General features: G+C 31.1%; 2 protein-coding genes across 2 annotated transcripts; both read left to right on the forward strand.

Moving 5' to 3' along the window:
- The first annotated feature begins 4,782 nt into the window (after positions 1 to 4,782).
- Positions 4,783 to 9,202, forward strand: LOC114425334 (3-oxoacyl-[acyl-carrier-protein] synthase 3 A, chloroplastic-like). The gene is made up of 8 exons (XM_028392222.1): positions 4,783 to 5,224; positions 5,445 to 5,593; positions 6,547 to 6,683; positions 6,944 to 7,049; positions 7,128 to 7,246; positions 7,641 to 7,705; positions 7,791 to 8,013; positions 8,564 to 9,202. Exons 1-8 carry the CDS (start codon positions 5,052 to 5,054, stop codon positions 8,783 to 8,785), a joined length of 1,194 nt encoding a protein of 397 aa, XP_028248023.1. The 5' UTR covers positions 4,783 to 5,051; the 3' UTR covers positions 8,786 to 9,202.
- A 7,885-nt stretch (positions 9,203 to 17,087) lies between these two features.
- Positions 17,088 to 18,220, forward strand: LOC114367184. Its single transcript, XM_028324314.1, has one exon. The coding sequence runs from the start codon at positions 17,143 to 17,145 to the stop codon at positions 17,914 to 17,916; it is 774 nt and encodes a 257-aa protein (XP_028180115.1). The 5' UTR covers positions 17,088 to 17,142; the 3' UTR covers positions 17,917 to 18,220.
- The last annotated feature ends 1,261 nt before the right edge of the window (positions 18,221 to 19,481 follow it).

The raw sequence follows: 19,481 nt of genomic DNA on the forward strand, positions 1-19,481 counted from the left end.
GAAGGGTAGGGGATAAAACCTTCCCTGGAAGGTTGAAGAACATTCAATTGATTCACTTGGTTTTCCTTTTCTTCATTCTCATCAACAACTGATTTTTTATCACATTTTCCCATCTGAAGATTCAAATTTGCTTCAGACTCTTCCTTCTGTATCTTTGATTTCAAATCTTCAACAAGTCTTTTGGTACTTTCCAATTCTTTCAATACATCAAGAGTTTCCCTTTCTTTCAAGATAAGTTATTTCTCCAATAGCACAGCCTGCTCTTCCAGTTTTTCAGCGCCAAGCTATTCTGCATGGTGCTGCTAACAAAACAAGGGGATGGGGACAAAGTTCACAATTTAGCTCAACCAAATACTTGAAAAAAGAAGTTTAATTCAAAACGAATATTCAAACACAATATAAGGTATTATGCCAAGGAAAAAATGTAGATACAGTTCATTAGGTGCTTTTGTTGTTTTCTAGTCAAAAGTGAAGTTTTCCCTTCAGAAATTAGCGAAATAAAGGTATGCTGCTTTAAAGATTAACATAGGTTACCGAGGTGATAACTGTTAAATAAAAGTTGTTTTTTTTTATGAAAAAAGAGTTAAAATATCTTTAAAAATAATTATTTAGTAGTTATTCATGTTTAATGGTTAAGAATTGATATTTTTTATTTATGGCTACAGATATAAAAAATAAAGGGATTAAAAGCAAAAAGATGCAAAAAATACAAAAAAATGAAGATTTTAGCATCAGGCTCAGCCCAAACGCGCTTAGCGCGCACAGCACGTGCTAAGTGCAAAGACAAGCAATTATAAAAAGAGAGTAGGCAGACCCAAGTTCACTTCAGCAATTATAAAAAGAGAGTAAAGTCAAAGAAAAAAGACACACCGAGTCTTGGAGCACTCTCATACTTACCTAAAGCTTGATAACTCTTCCTTAGGGAATTTTCTTCTTTCTCTCATCATTTTTTTCCTTCTTCCATCTTTTCTCATCCACCAATTCTTATACCCTCATTTCAGTGTAAGGCTCTCAATGATCATGAAAAGTTAAACCCTTAGTTAGGACTTGACAAGCCTAAAAAGCCAAAGACATGTATGATGTACTCCATATTTATTAATGCAACATGTATTTTCTATCCTATTGTCTTTTTCTATTTATATTTCATGCATTACTCATCTTTACATTATGTTAGGGTTAGATGCTCGACAGAGGATAACTTTTAATAAAAATATAAAAAAGATATGTATGGATCGGTTTTAGGAGTTAGGCGCTCGATAAAGAATAACTTCTAATAGAATTAAAAGAAAAAGACATCATAACGAAATCATTCCTGGACGTAGGATGATAACATTATGCCCATGCATTAAAGCACACATCTAGAATCAAGGTTTCATGCATTTTATCTATTGAATCTTTGCAAAGACATTTGGGAGATGGGTAGGTAAAATAGACTTGTTATTGTGAGGCATCAGGAACAAATAATTAAATAGATGTGATAGGGTCTAATTGATAAAGAAAAATCCAAAAATCATACATCCTAGACAAACAAGACATGTTAAGTCCTAACATCTGCATTCTATTGATTTCTCTAATTAATTATTTTGTTTTCTATGATTTTCTCTACCATTAGTTGTTATCTATTACTATTCTTTTACTTATTTTACACCACTCTTTATTTCTTCCCTTACGAATTAAAAATTATATAATAAAAATACAAAACAAAATCTCTGTGGAATTTAACACTCGAACTTCCAAGTTTTACTACTTAGATATTTGGTGCACTTGCCAAACCGTTAACAATATATTAGGAGTTAATTAATTTACAAGAATTTGTTTTGATGTGTGTTTGATTTCTTATTATTGATGGGATCGGTGTTGGATCAACCATTCAAATTTCAAAATGAATTGAGCAAGTGGAAATTCAAATAGATTTTTTTAAGTACAAATTGAGTTTTTTAGAATTTATTATGTCCAAATCTTGAAAATATTATTTATATTTAAAGATTTTATCTATTTGTTTTAATTTATTTTATATATTTGTTTCTTTTTTTAAGATTATTATGCTGATAGTACTTAAATTTTGTATTACAATTTAACTTTATATATAGAGATAAGAAATAAAAAAATGGTTTGTGTCAAACACATCTCCTGTATTACTTATACACCTCCCCTTTATTTATTTTATAATTATTTTTCCGAATATATCCTTTCATCCTTTTCCAGAAAATCAGTGTACCTCCTTCTTTGTCCCTTCTCCTCATCTGGTACGCTTCCTTCGTGGGTTACCTTATGAAATGCGATGTGCAGATGAACAGAGTCGTCGTACTAATTTTCGGAGAAAACAGAAATGGCACATTTGGAAAAAGAATTACATAACTAGTAAAAGGGGGTATACAAGTAAAAATGAGAGGTGCTTTTAGAAAAATCCTTAAAAAGGCAAAGTATGCTCCATGATTCCATCTAAGTCCTTTTGGTCATGTTGGACAATTGTTATTTACACCTTCAAACGTTTTTAGTAAACCTTCTAATTATATTTTTTGAAAAAGAAAAACTTTCAAAATACTAAAATTTTAACACTTCGAAAAGCCAATTTCCAAGAGAGAAAAAAAAACTAAACTCTAAATCCTGAAGAAAAAAGGGGCACCAATCATCTTTTAAGTTGCTCTATGTTTGTTATGCATTGATATACTCACTTTCTTGATTTGTTTAAAATAAGCCCTGGAAAAAAAATAATTATGAGATTCTAGAAGGAGTCATAGGAATATGAATCTCATAGATGTGTTGACACACCAATCATGTTGATAACAAATTTCTAAATAAAATAATCACTAAAATCATATCTTATTTGCTGATAAAGTCACTCCTTCAATTAAGAATTAAAAACTTAATGACAACCGGAAACACAATCAAATGCCTAGATTCTTTGTGACTATGATGTCACCATAATAAACTATCCCAAATCGTGCAAAGGTTCTCCCTTAAATTTGGTGTCCTATTTCCCCCTAAAAATTGGCTTATAGAAATTATTTCATAATGTTAACATTTTGAAAAGTACTTTTATATTCATAAAATTGAGAGGTGTAAATAACAATCGGACTTTCATTATGAGCAAAGGAGTTTTTCCAATAGTGACAATAGAACAATGGAAAAAAAAACATACAAAAGTTTGAAATTTAAGTATTAAAATATTTCAATCTCATTAGTCTAAACAAAACCCTATAAACTAAAGTAACCCAATCCTATAAGATCAAACGAAAGTTCATAAGGTATAATACTTCAATTTCATAAGTCCAAAGAAAAATCAATAACTAAAATACTTGAATTTCATATACTTAAACAAGGACATTTAAATAATTTTATTATAATGGATATCCATTTGGTCATCCATATTATATTTGTCACAAATTTCATTTATGGATATAAAAAAAATAAATATTTTTGTCATGCCTGATTTGGTACAATTATATCAAAATGAAACCCAATCAAGTGACAAATTGCTTAGCTAAACTTGGTATTTCCTCCATTCTTTCTAATAAGGTTTTTGAAGTGGATTGCTTAGTAAAACTTAGTCTTTCCTCCATTTTTCTTAATAAGGTTTTCGAAGTAACCTTGGTTCTATTTTGAATAAAATAAGCTTATGAGTAATTATACTACCAATACTAAATTTATAAGAATTATATTTTAATCATTGTACATAAAAATCATTTTTTTATTCCGATGTAAAAGCAACAAAAAACTGCTATAATGAATGCTAGAAAGCTCATCGTCATATGGAAAAAACTTACCATTCCAACCATCCCTATCCAAAGCTGCACTATTATACACTCCTTGTTTCACTTCCGCTGGCAATATTGACATTATAATTCAAAGAATTCAACTTCACTAACACCCTGTTTCTGCACTTAAATAACCTAAAAGGCTTTTGCCTTTTCCATAGATCCTGGCTCCTCCCTAGGTCCTAACAGTCTCCAACTATTTTTGTTCTGTTTCATTTTCCTAATTAATTAAACGTGTCACTCTCCAATAATTCGGTATGTTTAATTTTCTTCATAATTAATTAGTTGTGATTTTTGTTGGCTCACTCCATTGTCAAACCTCAACTGTCTCACCGGTCAACTTCTTTAGGATTTGTGACTATGAGTGCTCTTTTCATCAATTAAAAAAAAAGTGTTTTCTTCGTCACTTATTTATTTAATCTTTATATATATTTATTTAAAAAAATTCGTTGAAATTAGCAAAAACAGACTCTTCTTAGTTCATACCCAAAATTAATGTTTAATAAACATTTTTTTCCTTTTTTTTCATTTAAACATCTTCCATAATTTTTCCGATCATTATGCTTTTTTAAGAAAAAAATCATTATTTTATTATTGTAAAATATTTATCGAATTAGTTAGTTTTTTTATTTTCTTTCAATCATGCTTCTTTCTTATATATATATATATATATATATATAATTGATTTCAGTTGTTTAAGAGATTCAAACTAATAAGAGATTTAAATAGTCAGATGGATCAACCACAATTTATTAAAATTTTCTTAGTTTCTTACATGAGAGTAAAATAATTTAATCCTATCATTTAATTATAAAGTATGCATGATTTTTATTAAGATAATTTTATGAAAATCAAAATTTTCATAAATAACGGGTTATGATTTGATGAGGATATAATCCTATAGTACACTTATAACTTTACATCGTATTAATTAAAATTAGTATAGATAAAGAGATACAATTTATAGAAATTGTTGTAATAAAATTGGCAGACAACACGAGAATAAGAACCTTGGATTTTCCGTCATAAAAAGCAGAAACAACATTGGAGTTTCCTCAAATCCAATCCATAATCGCTCGCTGCCGAAGATCATTGTTGGCTTTGCTTCTCTCTCTCTCTGCGATGCATTCATTTCTTTGTTCTTCTCCACCATTTAATACATATAGTTATACTACAAAAGCATAACACATTTATTTATATATATATAAATATTCCCTTGTTGGTGTTACATATACACTTTGTTGTTGTTCTTCTTCTTCTTCACCTTCTTCTTCTTCCTCTTCTTCTTGTAAAATGGCGAATGCATCTGGGTTCTTCACCCCTTCGGTTCCCCACTTCAAAGTGAGGGTTAAGCCTCTCAACACTGCCATTGGATTCTCCGCCAAAGTGGTTTGCTTTGGAAACATCGAAGGAGCTGAAAAACATGCTTCCACCGTTTCCCCTTCTTCCCAGTCTCCAATACCCAGGTCGCTTTTTCTCCTCTGCTTGATCTATTTCCGTTAAAGTTTTGATTTTGAATCACACCCTACTCAGTTTTTGTTTGCCATCTCAAGCATTATTTCTAGGTTATGAAGTTATGTAGATACATCGCATGGCCTAGCTTAGCTTTTGTTAATTAGTGTTATTTTGGATCAGAATAATCTGGTTTGTGTTTCCTATTATCATTCGTTTAATTGAAGTGTGCAGGCTTGTCAGCAAAGGGTGCAAGTTAGTTGGATGTGGCTCTGCTGTGCCAGCTCTTCAGATTTCCAATGACGACCTTTCGAAAATGGTTGATACTAATGATGAATGGATATCTGTTCGCACCGGAATTCGTAGACGACGAGTTCTTTCAGGTTAGTCATTGGCAGTGGCATTAGTGATTAGTCCCATCTTGCATGCTAGTACTAGTGTGCTATAAACAGATAGGTACAGTGGTTAGAATTTGATTAGATTACACTGCCTGCTCTTAGAGGGCAAGCCCTGGTGCAATGGTTAAGTTGTGCCTTGGCGACTGGTTAGCCATGGGCCTGAATCCGGAAACAGCCTCTTTGCATTTGCAAGAGGAAGGCTATGCACAATTACCCTCCTCCAAAACTTCACGAAGCGAGGAGCCTCTGGCATCAGAGTGTGTTACTTAGTTAGTTAGTATGATCGAACAATGATTGATAAAAGTTATAAAGTATAAATGTTGAACACTGAAATCACACATAATACAGCAATACACTTGCTGTCCCAGAGACGAAAGTCTCCTATTATGCAAATACAATAATAATACACTTGTTGTCCCAGAGACTAATGTCTCTTACAGAGAGTTCTTCTCTCTCCACAAATTGCAAATAACTTTACACTCCTAATAACTCAGCATACTATCAGAGATATACTCCTAATACATAACCACCGCCAGTAATTTTCTACACTACCACTCTGCAATTCTAATACAGAACTGTATTCTAAAACAGTTATCTGAGTTTCTAATACAAAACTGATTTCTAAAACAGCTATTTTCTATGCTTAACTGTCATAACTACCCCTAACTCTCAGTTTCCATCATAGTACACTTCCTTTCTCAGCTTAGCCTCTTTATGATAAATTGGCAAGGCAAAATTGAGCATCTCAAGAGGGTGAACTTTCATTTATGTTGCATTGCCTGCTGTATAAACCCCGTTCTTGTTTTCATGTGATAATCCTGTCTAAAAGTGCTTAGTATTGTTTTGGAAGTTTTGTGGTATAGTAACGTGTCTGCCTTCTATTGCTTGCTGTGGTGCTTGCTTACCAAAAAAAAAATTGCTTGCTGTTGTGCTTGCAGGCAAAGATAACTTGACAAGTTTAGCAGTAGAGGCAGCTAGGAAAGCTCTTGAGATGGCAAAGGTAGACCCTGATGATCTTGACCTAATATTGATGTGCACATCTACGCCAGAGGATCTTTTTGGTAGTGCTCCTCAGGTATGGGTTCAGGATGTATCATGTTGAGATTAATTCTTTACATTCTGCTGTTGTCTTTAACCTTTGCCTAGTAATCCTTTTTTTTTTAATTATTAGCACACTTTAAGGGATTAGTGGTGTATTTGAGCAATTACGATGTTGCAAACTTCCTCTTGCAAATGATTATAGCTTATTATTGTATCCATAGCTCTCCAAGATTGGGTGTCTTCTTTTCATTTATGGAACCTCTTGTATAATATTATTGTCATTACAACATGCAGATTCAAAAACAGCTTGGCTGCAAAACAAATCCATTGTCTTATGACATTACAGCTGCATGTAGTGGATTTGTGTTGGGTTTAATATCAGCTGCTTGCCACATTAGGGGTATGAATTGGTTATTTTTGTTGTCTTGATAATTCCTAAATATGTTGAAAATCATTGCCCTTTATTGTGTGAGTTCAGGAGGTGGGTTTAATAATGTTCTAGTTATTGGGGCGGATGCTCTTTCACGATATGTTGATTGGACAGACAGAGGGACCTGTATTCTTTTTGGGGATGCTGCTGGTGCTGTACTAGTACAGGTAATTGTATATCTTCCAGGCATTGTTCAACATTGGTAGCAAATGTCAGTTAGCAATTTGGATCTTGTTTCTTGGCTATTACAATTAGTTTTGTTGGTTATGTTTGTCTTATCTTTGTTTAAGATGAAAGCAAGGTTTTGAGAATCTTTTTAAAATTTAAGATGATAAAGATTTTCAAACTGTTGTCCTCATCCTTGAAATTACAGTTCAAAGTTGCAAATATAATATTAAATATATTCTGAGAGGAAGTCTGCTGTCCCTAGGTTTTCTCTAGATTTTATTGTTGCTTAAGAATGACAATGAACTGATGATTTTTTATTCGACAAGGAGAAGTCATTTATAGGTAAGGGATATAAATTGATGCCATTGCTCTGGTACCATGATTACATTGCAGGCCTGCAACAGTGAAGAAGATGGTTTATTTGGTTTTGATTTGCATAGTGATGGCAGTGGTCAAAGGTTTGTGCTTCTCATATCATTCAAAAGAGTTTTTCTCTTCTTCCTGTAAGCTATGTAATTAAGAACCAACTCTTACTTCATGTAGGCACTTGAATGCTTCCATTAAAGAAAACGAGTCAAATAATGCATTGGATTCAAATGGTTCTGTGGTTGGCTTTCCTCCCAAGCAGTCCTCATATTCATGCATTCAAATGAATGGCAAAGAAGTCTTTCGCTTTGCTGTACGATGTGTGCCACAGTCAATTGAATCTGCTCTTCAAAAGGCTGGTCTCCCTGCATCTAGCATTGATTGGCTACTTCTCCATCAGGTAAGCTGAAATGATCTATAAAATAAAATTCAAGCTTTTTACCAATATACTTGTTGAAAATTTATGCTGGGAGTAATACTGATGAATGAACCAATTCCTTCATCTGTTGCCCATACTAACTCTTCACAGCATTGTTGTTGCTTATAGCAAATGTGATGATAACTTAGGGTATAGGTAATATCTATTGGTTGAATCACTATTGCAACTTGCTATGATTTCTTCAAATAGGTGGACAAAGTGGATTTGCTATACATTTTGCATTTTTATGTTGGCACCCTAGATGGACAGATGGTGGCTGTTGTGTTATCATTTACTTGCTCAACTTGTTGGTATCAAGTTCATTTATATGTTTGTTTTCTAGTAAAAAGAATGTAAAATATCATTTATATTGAAAACAATTCATTAGCTTGTAGAAAGGTGATGTTACATGCATGTTGTATTGAAAACAGAATATCATTTTAGTTAACTTGGGAATTGCATGGCATACTTCATAATATCTTGTAGAAAGGTGATGTTACATACACTTAGGGGGCCTTCATAATAAGTGCAGGCAAACCAGAGGATTATTGACGCAGTTGCCACTCGGTTAGAACTCCCCTCAGAACGTGTGATATCAAATTTGGCCAATTATGGTAACACAAGTGCAGCTTCCATTCCCTTGGCTTTAGATGAAGCGGTTCGAAGCGGTAAGGTTAAGGCAGGCCAGACTATTGCAACGGCTGGCTTCGGTGCTGGTCTTACTTGGGGTTCAGCAATTCTTCGTTGGGGCTGAATGCTTTTCTTTCACGGCAGAATTGCAAATAGAGAAGAATCAGTTGCAAGTGCAGCTGTCCAAATACCCCACATTCTTACACAATTGTAGAAAATGGGGTTTGGGGAATTTGCAAACGGATAGATATCATTAACATCCAGCACTCCCTAAACATTTCCCTTTCTTTTTGTCTTCAAGTTATTTTGTCTTCAATTTACATTCTCCTTGGGCTTCCTTTCTCAAGTACCATTTTTTTTTTCTTTTTGAGGCATGTATTTGTCATTCAGATTTATTTGAAACGAGGCTTACTATTTATGTTTCTCAATGGTACTTGTAATTAAAAATGCAGCATGCCAAGTGTTTGCTTGCTTGTACTTTAAACAAACTTGTCAACACCAAGCCACCCCCTTTAATTTAGTTATTTGTTTTTGGATCTAATAAATTGTAATGGGAAGCATCGGGATTTAAATTTTTTGATTGTATGTCGGCAAAATCATGGAAAAGAAAATTATGTTAACGACATTATGACACGTACTTTTACTGAGGAATAGAACAAGAAGAACTTGGGGGGTTGCTGATGCTGTTTTGCAAGTGACTCACTTTCCTGATTATGACTTCTGTGGAGTGTGGTCCATTATTACACGACGAATCAATTATGAAAATGCTGTATAATTAACGACAGCCAATTTCAATCCATTTAGGTGTTAGAAATTGTTTGTTAACCAAAAAGATAACAGAAGGTATGCTTGACCTCAAGCCTCAATGATCTTCTAGTTCTTTAATAGGATGAATTGGTGAACTACTGCTTCTAATATGTACAAAATAGGATACCTGTGTTGACAAAGAGTAAAATATCACAACAAAAGGGAAATCCTTTCTGAATATGGAAAACAAATAAACAAGGCCAGTCCTTTAGAAAGACTAGAGTGTAAGAATGCATCTCTTTCAAGAAGTCAAGGCAAGCCTACAAAACAACTTTAATCTCTTAAAAACAACTGCAACTAACAAATACCCTTTTGCCCTTATCTGTTACAATGAAGAGTTAAGCTAGCCAGTAACCATCCTATACACGGTTCAGCTGCAACCATGCGCCATTGGGGGAAACATGATGTGTATTCAACATGAATCTAACAATACTAGTGAATTCAGGCTCCAAATCATATTTGAGTGATCTAACATGATGAGCTGAGGACCTATGAACAAACCTTCAACATTACAAAATCTATTCTGCAGTGTCCTTATGTTTTCTCCTTGATTTGTTGTACAATTTGGAAGGTGGAGAGGGGGAGGACTCAAATGGAAGTGGTGGAAGGTCCATCTCCCCCTTCAAAATCTTAACAATATCCTCAATATCTGGCTGCAACTAGTGAATTTTCTGTAAGCGAGTGTCAAGTAACACATGCTTGCTTGGTCCTTGTTGTAATCTTCTTTCAATCTCTCATCCACTAGTTCTATCATGTAACTAGCATGAGCCAAGTGGATGAGTAATGAGTCCCCGGTCCTGGCTAACCAAGTCCACCCCAAACTCACCCTTCCACCATATGTTTGGACTAAAGTTTGCAAAAGTATCCCAAGTCTCACTTCTCCAAAATTGAGTTTGCAGACACAATTTTACTCTCAAACATCACTATTGAGGGGTAACCAAACATGACCCCAAACGGATTCTACTCTCAAACATGATTTTGGACACTCCCACCGGAAATCCAAACATAAATCCTTGACAAGCTAAAGTCAGAGATCTTCCCACGCCACTCAGCTTCAAGCAGAGCATCCAATATTATGCAGAACCTGCTATCCAAACTCAAACTCCAACTCAAACCACCCCATCTCCAAATAGGGACTCCTACAGGCTTGTGTTGGACATATACTCATACACCAACACTCTTATGTTCTTTTTCACAAGTAACCCGAAAAGGCCACCAAAAATGGTGACCTTAGCTCATTTTGAAACTTCCTCTCTGACTACAAAGACATCTCCAAGAATCACTTTTGCTAATGACATTGACTGTGTCAATTTAAAGTCATTGGTGGCTTGCGTTAAATCTTTGTATGAGAATCCTTGGAGCTTCAAGGGAGCACTTTCATCAAAGGGGATAGTCTTGAACTTGTGAACAAGAGAAGTAGAGAACGTTATTTATCAATTTTATTACACTATGTTGATATCAAATTAATAACTTGTCCAAACACCATTTTACCCACTGTTTCATTTTAGACAGCATCCTCTCACACTGCACACATTTTCAATCATGATAAATGGTTGAGATGCATCACAACTTGGATCTCAACCACGTTCAATGAAAGAGTCCAATTGATATTAGGAGATAACAAAATAAAAACTAACTAGGCAATTTGACAACATATACAAACACTTCTCGTGGTCCAAAATTAATATTTCAAAATCAATTCTTATTAAAAAAAAAAGATTAAGTTTTAACTTTTCTTAAAGTATATTAATTTTATCGAACAACGTGAATTGCTATTGCAACTTTTAGCTGCTGCAATGTTCTAGCGGAAGTTTTAGCTCATCAAAGTCCCCCCTTAAGATTATAGCCTTAATTATGCCCTTATTGATGTATGGTGTTAATATGTCTCTATCCTCCGTTAAAAAAAAATTAAATTTTTTTTTAACAAAAACGAATTAACAATTTAATGAAGGTATAGCGAAAATTTAATTGTTATTTGTAGATTTTGTAAGGAAGTCACACTGATCCACAACAATTAACGGCCACAAATTCACTTCTCTAATGATTTAGATCAGTATTATTAATAGTGTCATTTATGACGATGAAGATTATGTATTTTCAAATAATAACTTATGTTTAATACAATTGATTGTTATTTTTTTAGCATGATAAAATGATAATAATTATCATACATTATTTATGAGAGATACAAACAAGGTTGATCTAGTGATAATAAAGGAAAGAAGAAGAGAAATATTGTGGGTTTGAATTTATTCGCTAATAAAAATTAATAAACTAATTACTAACATTTATCTAAAAAAATAAAACATAATTATACACTGTTCTTTCTTACATTTTTTTAATCTTTTTATTTTTTTTTATCAGTTACTATATCTCTTACTATCATTTTTATCTCTTTCTTCTTTTTATCTTTCATCCCAACTTCATAGAGTAGTAACTAATTGATTATGACAAAGTAACATACATATTATGACTTGACATTTAAAAAGAACAATGGTGATACTCTCATACACAATTATACAATCCACTTTTTATTTCACCTTTTACCCCCTATCCTATCATATTACATTTTTTTTTATCTTTCTCATCATATTTTTTTATAGTATGTTTGATTAATATTGAGCAAACAAAATTAAATAAAAAATATGATAATAATATATTTTATTTTATTTGATTAATAAGTGGAAAGAAAAATGAGAAAAAAGTCAACTACAAGAAACACATAAATTCAAAATTTTCGTTCCCCTAATTCAAATTAAATTTTTTATTCACTTATTTTCCTTCCATTAATCAAGAAAACCCTAATTAAGTTTATACGCCTCATCGGATTCATACCAATCATTTTCCTTGAAGAAATAATTATGCGATTGCGAGCTTAGTTAGAGATAAGATATAATTAATTGTGGCATGATACTTGTCGAGATACTATTAAGTTTCAAAGTGCATGAAAATGGCTTGATGGAATGTACACATCTTTAAAAAGTTTCCGTTCCGCTGCATACCAGCACATTTTATTCTCCTAAATATAGTGTGGAAACCTTAATTATTAAATAATTCGTTAAATTTCAATTGAAGATCAGATCATCAAAATTGAGCTCAACATTTTCCATCTAAAACTTTCCTCTTTAATAAAGAATCTTATAGATGTTTTTACATGCAGATTAAAACTTGTAATAATTAATAATCAAATACAATAATTTTTCTGGGAGAGTGACGTAGCATTCCTCTATAGCATATATCAATGATTACTTATGATCTCATGTGGTAGATTAAATTCTTATTTTCGGATACTATAACTAATAATAATACTGGACTTCAAAAACAAAAGTAATAATAATACTGAAGATTCATTAAAACTAAAAAGTTTTACTTACAGATTGAAAAATTAATTAAGAAGCCAGTATTTAAAAGTGTTATAAATGTAAACAAATTATTTTTTATAATAAATTTTGATTAAATAATAATATTTTTTTTATATTGACTTGTTGAGTTGGATATATAAACCTTTAAAATTAAGCTTATAGTACTATATATAAAAATAATGAGTGTGTATATAAAAAAAAGAGTCCCAGAAAATAATGAGGTAATAGGGACTCTTAAAACTGACCTCTTTTTATAAAAATAAGAGCAAACAATTTGGAGGGGGGAGGGATTTGGGTTTGAGTAGACGAAAATCAAATCGAAAGAAAACAGGAATTAACAATGAATAAAACAAATAGATAGTGGAAATTCAATAATTAAAGACTCTAACCCAATGTGTATTTCAAGGAGAAAATGGGGTTAAACTGATGTAAGTTGTAAATTGTTTTTATAAGTTATCTTGGAAAGTTTATCGATAGAAATATGTTAAAAACAACTTATAAGTAAATTATAAATGAGATAGTTTAAATAAATTAATTCTTGCTTCATGGTCAATCTCCGTAGGTTTTCTATCATATTGATTAAGGGATTGTGTTTTTAAAACATGCGTTTGAATAAATAACTTAATTAAGTACTTATATATTGAATAAGTGCTTATCATATAAACACTTATCGAATAATTTATTTATCGTATAAGCACTTATGCATAAATTGTGTCCGTAATCAGATAAAAATGAGATTAAAATGTTTTAATAGAAGTTATACGTTGTTTTGTATACTATCTTGAAGAGTTTACCGAAAAAGCTAAAAAACCCTTTAGATAATTAATGCGTATGAGTATTATTGTAAACCCTTTAGATAAAAAAATAAATAAATTGTAATATTGATAAGTCTTTCAAACACCAGCGGATCTATACAGAGGCTAATGTGGTAATTGTTCATACGTCATTTTTTTTACTTGAATATATTGAATAAATATTTTTTTCATAAAAAATAGATCTTTCACCCGCAAGATAATTTTTTAATAAGATGAATATAAATAATTATAAAATAGATCTTGAAGAGTTTATCTTTTTAAATTTTATTATTTTTAATTTTTTATTACAATTTTTAATGAAGTTTATATAATTTTTTATTTGAAAAAATATTAAACTATTTTTTACTTCCACTGAAAAAAAAAATCTGAATGAAAATTTTTTGGAAATCCACCACTCCTTTAAAACATATGGGGTTATAGGAGAGTGATATTACAAATTAAATTTAATGTAGTTCAGGACTTGTTCTAGCCTAGGCACACACTATGGGCCACTTTTGGCTCTTGCATTATATGACAGAGGGGTTGTCCCATAATTATTATTTTGCATGCATTAATTTGTGTTTAGGTAGATGGACTTGGCAACATTCATGCATATATAAGCCCTACAAATAAATTTGTCCCTATAAAAAAAAGTTAGTTTCATCTTTCTAAAATACGAATTTACCGTTTTTGCTTATTTTATAAAAGACCAAAAATAATTATTTCATTTTAAGAGATAAAAACTAAAAAGACTGTTACGGGAAACAAAATGAAAACTCAGATATTTTACAGAGACTAAATATTTTAAGCTCTCAACAAATTAAATATTATATTTTAATTTTTTTAATTCTTTAAATAGTTCAGTTAAAATATTCATTAGTGAGATCCTAATTGAAATACTAATATTAGATTAACACCATATCTATAAAAGAATGAAAACTTTCTATTATTTATCTAATACCAAAATAATCAACATACACTTGTTAAAAAGGAGTATTTTCAAAATGAAACGCTTCATAAATTTACAGAAATATTCACCCTCCGAATATAAGATTTTATGCCGCTCTCTCTATATAATAATGGATTTAACTTTAATGGTTAAAAATTCGAGTTAGTCCAATATTGGAAACATGTTCACGAATGGATCAATTAGAGCAATCATATATAAATGAATATATAACACTTTAATTTAAAATTTTAATGTTTAGGTTTATCAATTTTTTTAATGTTTAACATTTTAATTCTTATACGGGACTTCAACTCACATTTATATTCAACAAAGATTATGTTAGGAAAAATTAATTAAAAACTAAAAAATCAATTGAAAACTAAAGTTAATAGATAACTAGAATTTGAACGATGTAAGCTAACAATTAATTTATTAAATTAGAAATATTCGATAAAATTACCCGTCGTTAAAATAACTAAAAGTGTAAAATGATAGAAATAAACATATTTATATTCTACTATTTTATGTTACATTTTTCATGTTAATTATTCTATTATTAATCTTATATTATTTCTTAAAATATTTTTAATCAAGCTTAAAATAATATAAGAAAATACACTTAAGTAGACATTATACTTTCATTATATTAATTAATGTAATAGTTAGAATAAATCATCTAATATATAATTATTCAAAAAATAATAGACAAAATATAGTGTTTAAATAATAAATAAAATATTATAAGTGATACAATAGTTAAAATAAATAATATAACATAAAAAAATATAAACTATAATAACAAAAAAAACCTTTATCAATGTCTTGATTTATAATGCTAAATTAATAAAATAAATAATATAATCATTAAATTAAAAATGCAATATAAAAATATTCAAAAAATAATATAAAAAATAAAATAAATTAAAGTAAACCTATGACCTATTATTCTATATTAAATAACAATAAAATCTTGATTTATTTGAAATGATAAGTAGGAAATATGAGAAATACATTAACGATTAAAGAAAGAAAATATAAAAAATTAAAAATTAGAAGCTAAGATTTTAAAAAATATTACTTCAAGTAACAATTCAAAAAATACTAAAAATACTGATAAATTAATAAAAACATTTATTTATTAGAGAATCAAATAAGTTTTTTAATTAATAAAAAAAGTTAAAAATTAATTCAAACGTATTGTCAAACATAATAAAAAATTAATAAAAAATAATTATTTATTTAGACTTGTAATTTGAGTTTTAGTATTGTTACTCTTGGACCGACAGATTATCCCAATTCCCACGAATAACATATATATTTATATATGAATATGCTTATTTTTTTTTTAACTATTACTACTTTAATTTTCTAAAGTAACCTGCTTCATCTCTCAAATAACTATATCCATCCATTGCAACATTTTACCAGCTCAACCAATCAATACACGAATAGAATGCAATTTCACACATTAACACACACACACATATATGTGAGTGATTGTGTCTTGTTTGAAAAGGAATGAGATTTGTGGTGATGGACTCTTAGAAAATATCCCTACCCAATAATTATTTAATCATGAACTTCATCTAGCTAATGACTTTCAGACACATCTACTCCTACAGATATAATCGTGTCATGTTCAAACACCAAGAGTAGTGTCATGCCCTTACCCTATATAATACTCACTGATACAGGACACAGCGATCCACTCAAGTTTCTGTCATAAATATGAAGAAAGATGGACCATGGGGTAGGTGATTCTCCCCTATTCATTTAGTCCAGGCCTATTCATAGTCACAACCTATTAAACATATTTGTCTAGTATCTTATTATTATTCTTCCTTAAATTTGAAGAAACTACTGTTAAAGGCCACAGGTTTCTTCAGTTTGCAATAAATTGCGTAAATTCCTGGAAGTTGCATGTGATATAGCTCGTAGTACAAGAAAATTTATTAAATTACAACAATACAAGAGGAAAGGGTGTCCCTTAATGTAGTGTAGTGTGCCCCATGTTAGGCCTATTAAGGGACTATTTTTTAGCATCACTTCAAAGTTTGACTCTCAAGGGTAGAAGATCTGCAGCCGTAAATTTAGCATGTTTTGTGGATATATCGTGCCTGATCAAGCAATTCATGTAGGAAAGTAAGAAAGTCTATACTCTATATTCTATAATGTATATATGTAACTTTAAGAAGGCTCTAATAATGAACCAAATTGGAGTTAGAGGATACTTTTATATTGTTAGTGAATATTTTTATATTGTTAACCAATTTGTTTTAATTATTTAAAAGAATTAACCTTCTTAAATAATGTAACTTTTGTAGTCAACTTTGTTTTTCTTAAAATACATTTAGCAATACTGAGTTCAAATTAAAACTTGCATGAATTCAATTAAACTATTTTTGATTAAGAAGGACGTACTTGTACACTTAGAATCTGCTCACACACAATAAAATAAAAGAGGGAATGGTCGAAATCATTGGATGCAGAAACTACGAACCTTTGTCATTTAAAAGTAAATTAACAAACAATATGATACAATATCAATTTCTGTCAATAATGGAGTTGCATGTGTTGCATATTAAAAGATGTCCAAGTGCTGATTTCATCTCTCCATGTATATGTGACACTATTATTTAAATCAAAACTAAAGTCCAAAACCTCTACCTCCATATTTTTTTCTCTCCCTAATCAGCATACCCTTTTGCAAACCAACAAGCACACACACACACACAAATTCTCATCAAAGATGTTCAGTGCCAAAAAAGCTGAGCTTCATCCCCCAAAGACAGTGCTCCAAATCAAGCAAGATGACAAGTTCTTCAGCAGGCTTCTTTCCAAGGAAAGTTCCATGTCCAAACCCTCTTTCAGAATGGCTGTTGCAGTCCCTTTTGTTTGGGAGTCTCAACCTGGCACCCCCAAGTACACTTTCTCTGAGGACACTCTCCCACCCCTCACTCCTCCACCTTCCTATTTTGTTAACTTCATCACCAAAAAAAACAAACCACTGAAGAAACGCTCAAGATCAAATCTCTTCTTAGCACTCTTTCCAAAACTAAATCTCAAGAAGAAAAACATTCTCTCACCCTCTTCACCTTCCTCTCCATCTTCTCTATGGTCAACCTCAGATCATTCTTCCAAAGTAGTTCCAATGGGGAAGCATGGAAGAAGGCGCTTTCTAAGCTTTGGTTCATCTTTTGACTTTAGAGGAGATGATGAAGAAGAGAGTGCTAGTGCTAGTGCTACTACTACTTCAACTACTTCAAAACTTTGCTTTGGCATTTCTCGTTCTACAAGCACTTTGGCTAGTATTGGCTTCCGAGGCTCAAGCAGGAGGTCATGAGTTTCATTGTAATTAAGCCCTTTTCATAGCATCTTGGAGACTCACATCTTGTTTTGTGTTGCTGCTTAGAGTTTTATGTGTAAATGTTTTTTTGTTCTGCCTCTCTTCATGCATGTTTTAAATGGCTACCAATTTTTTAGGATAGAATTGCTCTTGAGCTTGTTTTTCTCTCAAATAAAAGTTCTGCTTCCAAGGTGTACTGTGTTAAACATATTTTGCATTTAAAAAAGTTGAAAACATCATATATTGGTCCTCTTAGCCTCTAGAATGTGGCAAAGCATTCATGGAAGTAAGAACTGTTGTATCTTTTGCGTGGCTTCTTGTTATTTTGGTTTTCTTTGTTGTGTTATCGTGATAATAAACAAACAATCAAAGAGATAACAAGGGAGAATAAATAAGAGCTCATTTTAGTTGTAATTTGTAAATATAACTACTTTGTATTTGATGATTCAATTAAAGTCTCAATCATGGATTCTAAATAAGTTTGTTGAACAGGATACCTAAGTTATTTTATTTAAACTCTTCGATGCATTTTTTTTATTACTGCGTACGGATAAAAAAATTTCAATGAAAGTCTCAACAATCTCATTTCAGACACACTTTTGTTTTATTTTTCTTTTCCCAGATAAGGTCAATATTAGTATTCTATGGACTACTTCCTTTTTGTTTTTCTCAACGTGATTATTCATTGCAAAAAGAAAATTCAGGTAAAAGTTGCCATCATACTATTAATTTGGCCCAAATGGCTGGCAAATTTGCTGCTCCATTTGAAATGACATTCCATGTCAAGTAGCTATGTTTTAGTGTCGTGTTGGTAAAGGACGCTTCTTCTGTGTGTTAGGCGTTCCTTTTGCTTCAACATTTCTCGTGTGTCACGGATTCACACGTACAAAATATCCTTAGTCACATAGCTAGGAACAGAACACATCTTCAGTTTCTGGCTTTCTGCAATTAGTTACTAGAGGGTGAACTTTCGTTAAGGGAATTTGTTTGATCCTGTTATGTCAGATAGGAAAACAGTAACAACCTTTTTGTGTCTAGGTACTTTCTTTAGATAATTTAATCAGGGCAGGGTTAATAGCTTATGTTGTCATGTTACCAAAAAAAGAAGGGTGTAAATGGAAGGTCTTAACCACCTTTTACATTGTGGTTAAATTATTCATTCACTTCTAGCAATATGATGCTCTTTAAAATTAAAGTAATTTTTATCAAGATTTTATAGCTTCTTTGATTATATGCCCAATTACACAGTAGTTTTTGTGTTGCTAGCTTAAGTTGACTCGAATTACCAACTTTACTTGTATTTCTAACATGTAATCAAACATATAGTTAAATTGAAATTTCGTCATAACTCTTTGATCATATCATGGAAAATTATGAACAAATGAGGTTGATATAACAATTATAGTTGCAATTGTGATATGGTTTCAAAGTTAGATCTAAAAAAAAAATTGACATTTCAATAGAAAATGTTGATTTTAAAACCTTTTTTGTTTCATTTAAATTATACTGACACAATGATAAAGTTGTGTCTTATAAATAGTTGGTCATGAGTACAAATCTGA

Source organism: Glycine soja, chromosome 9 (assembly GCF_004193775.1).
Source record: "Glycine soja cultivar W05 chromosome 9, ASM419377v2, whole genome shotgun sequence".
Lineage (NCBI taxonomy): Eukaryota > Viridiplantae > Streptophyta > Magnoliopsida > Fabales > Fabaceae > Glycine > Glycine soja.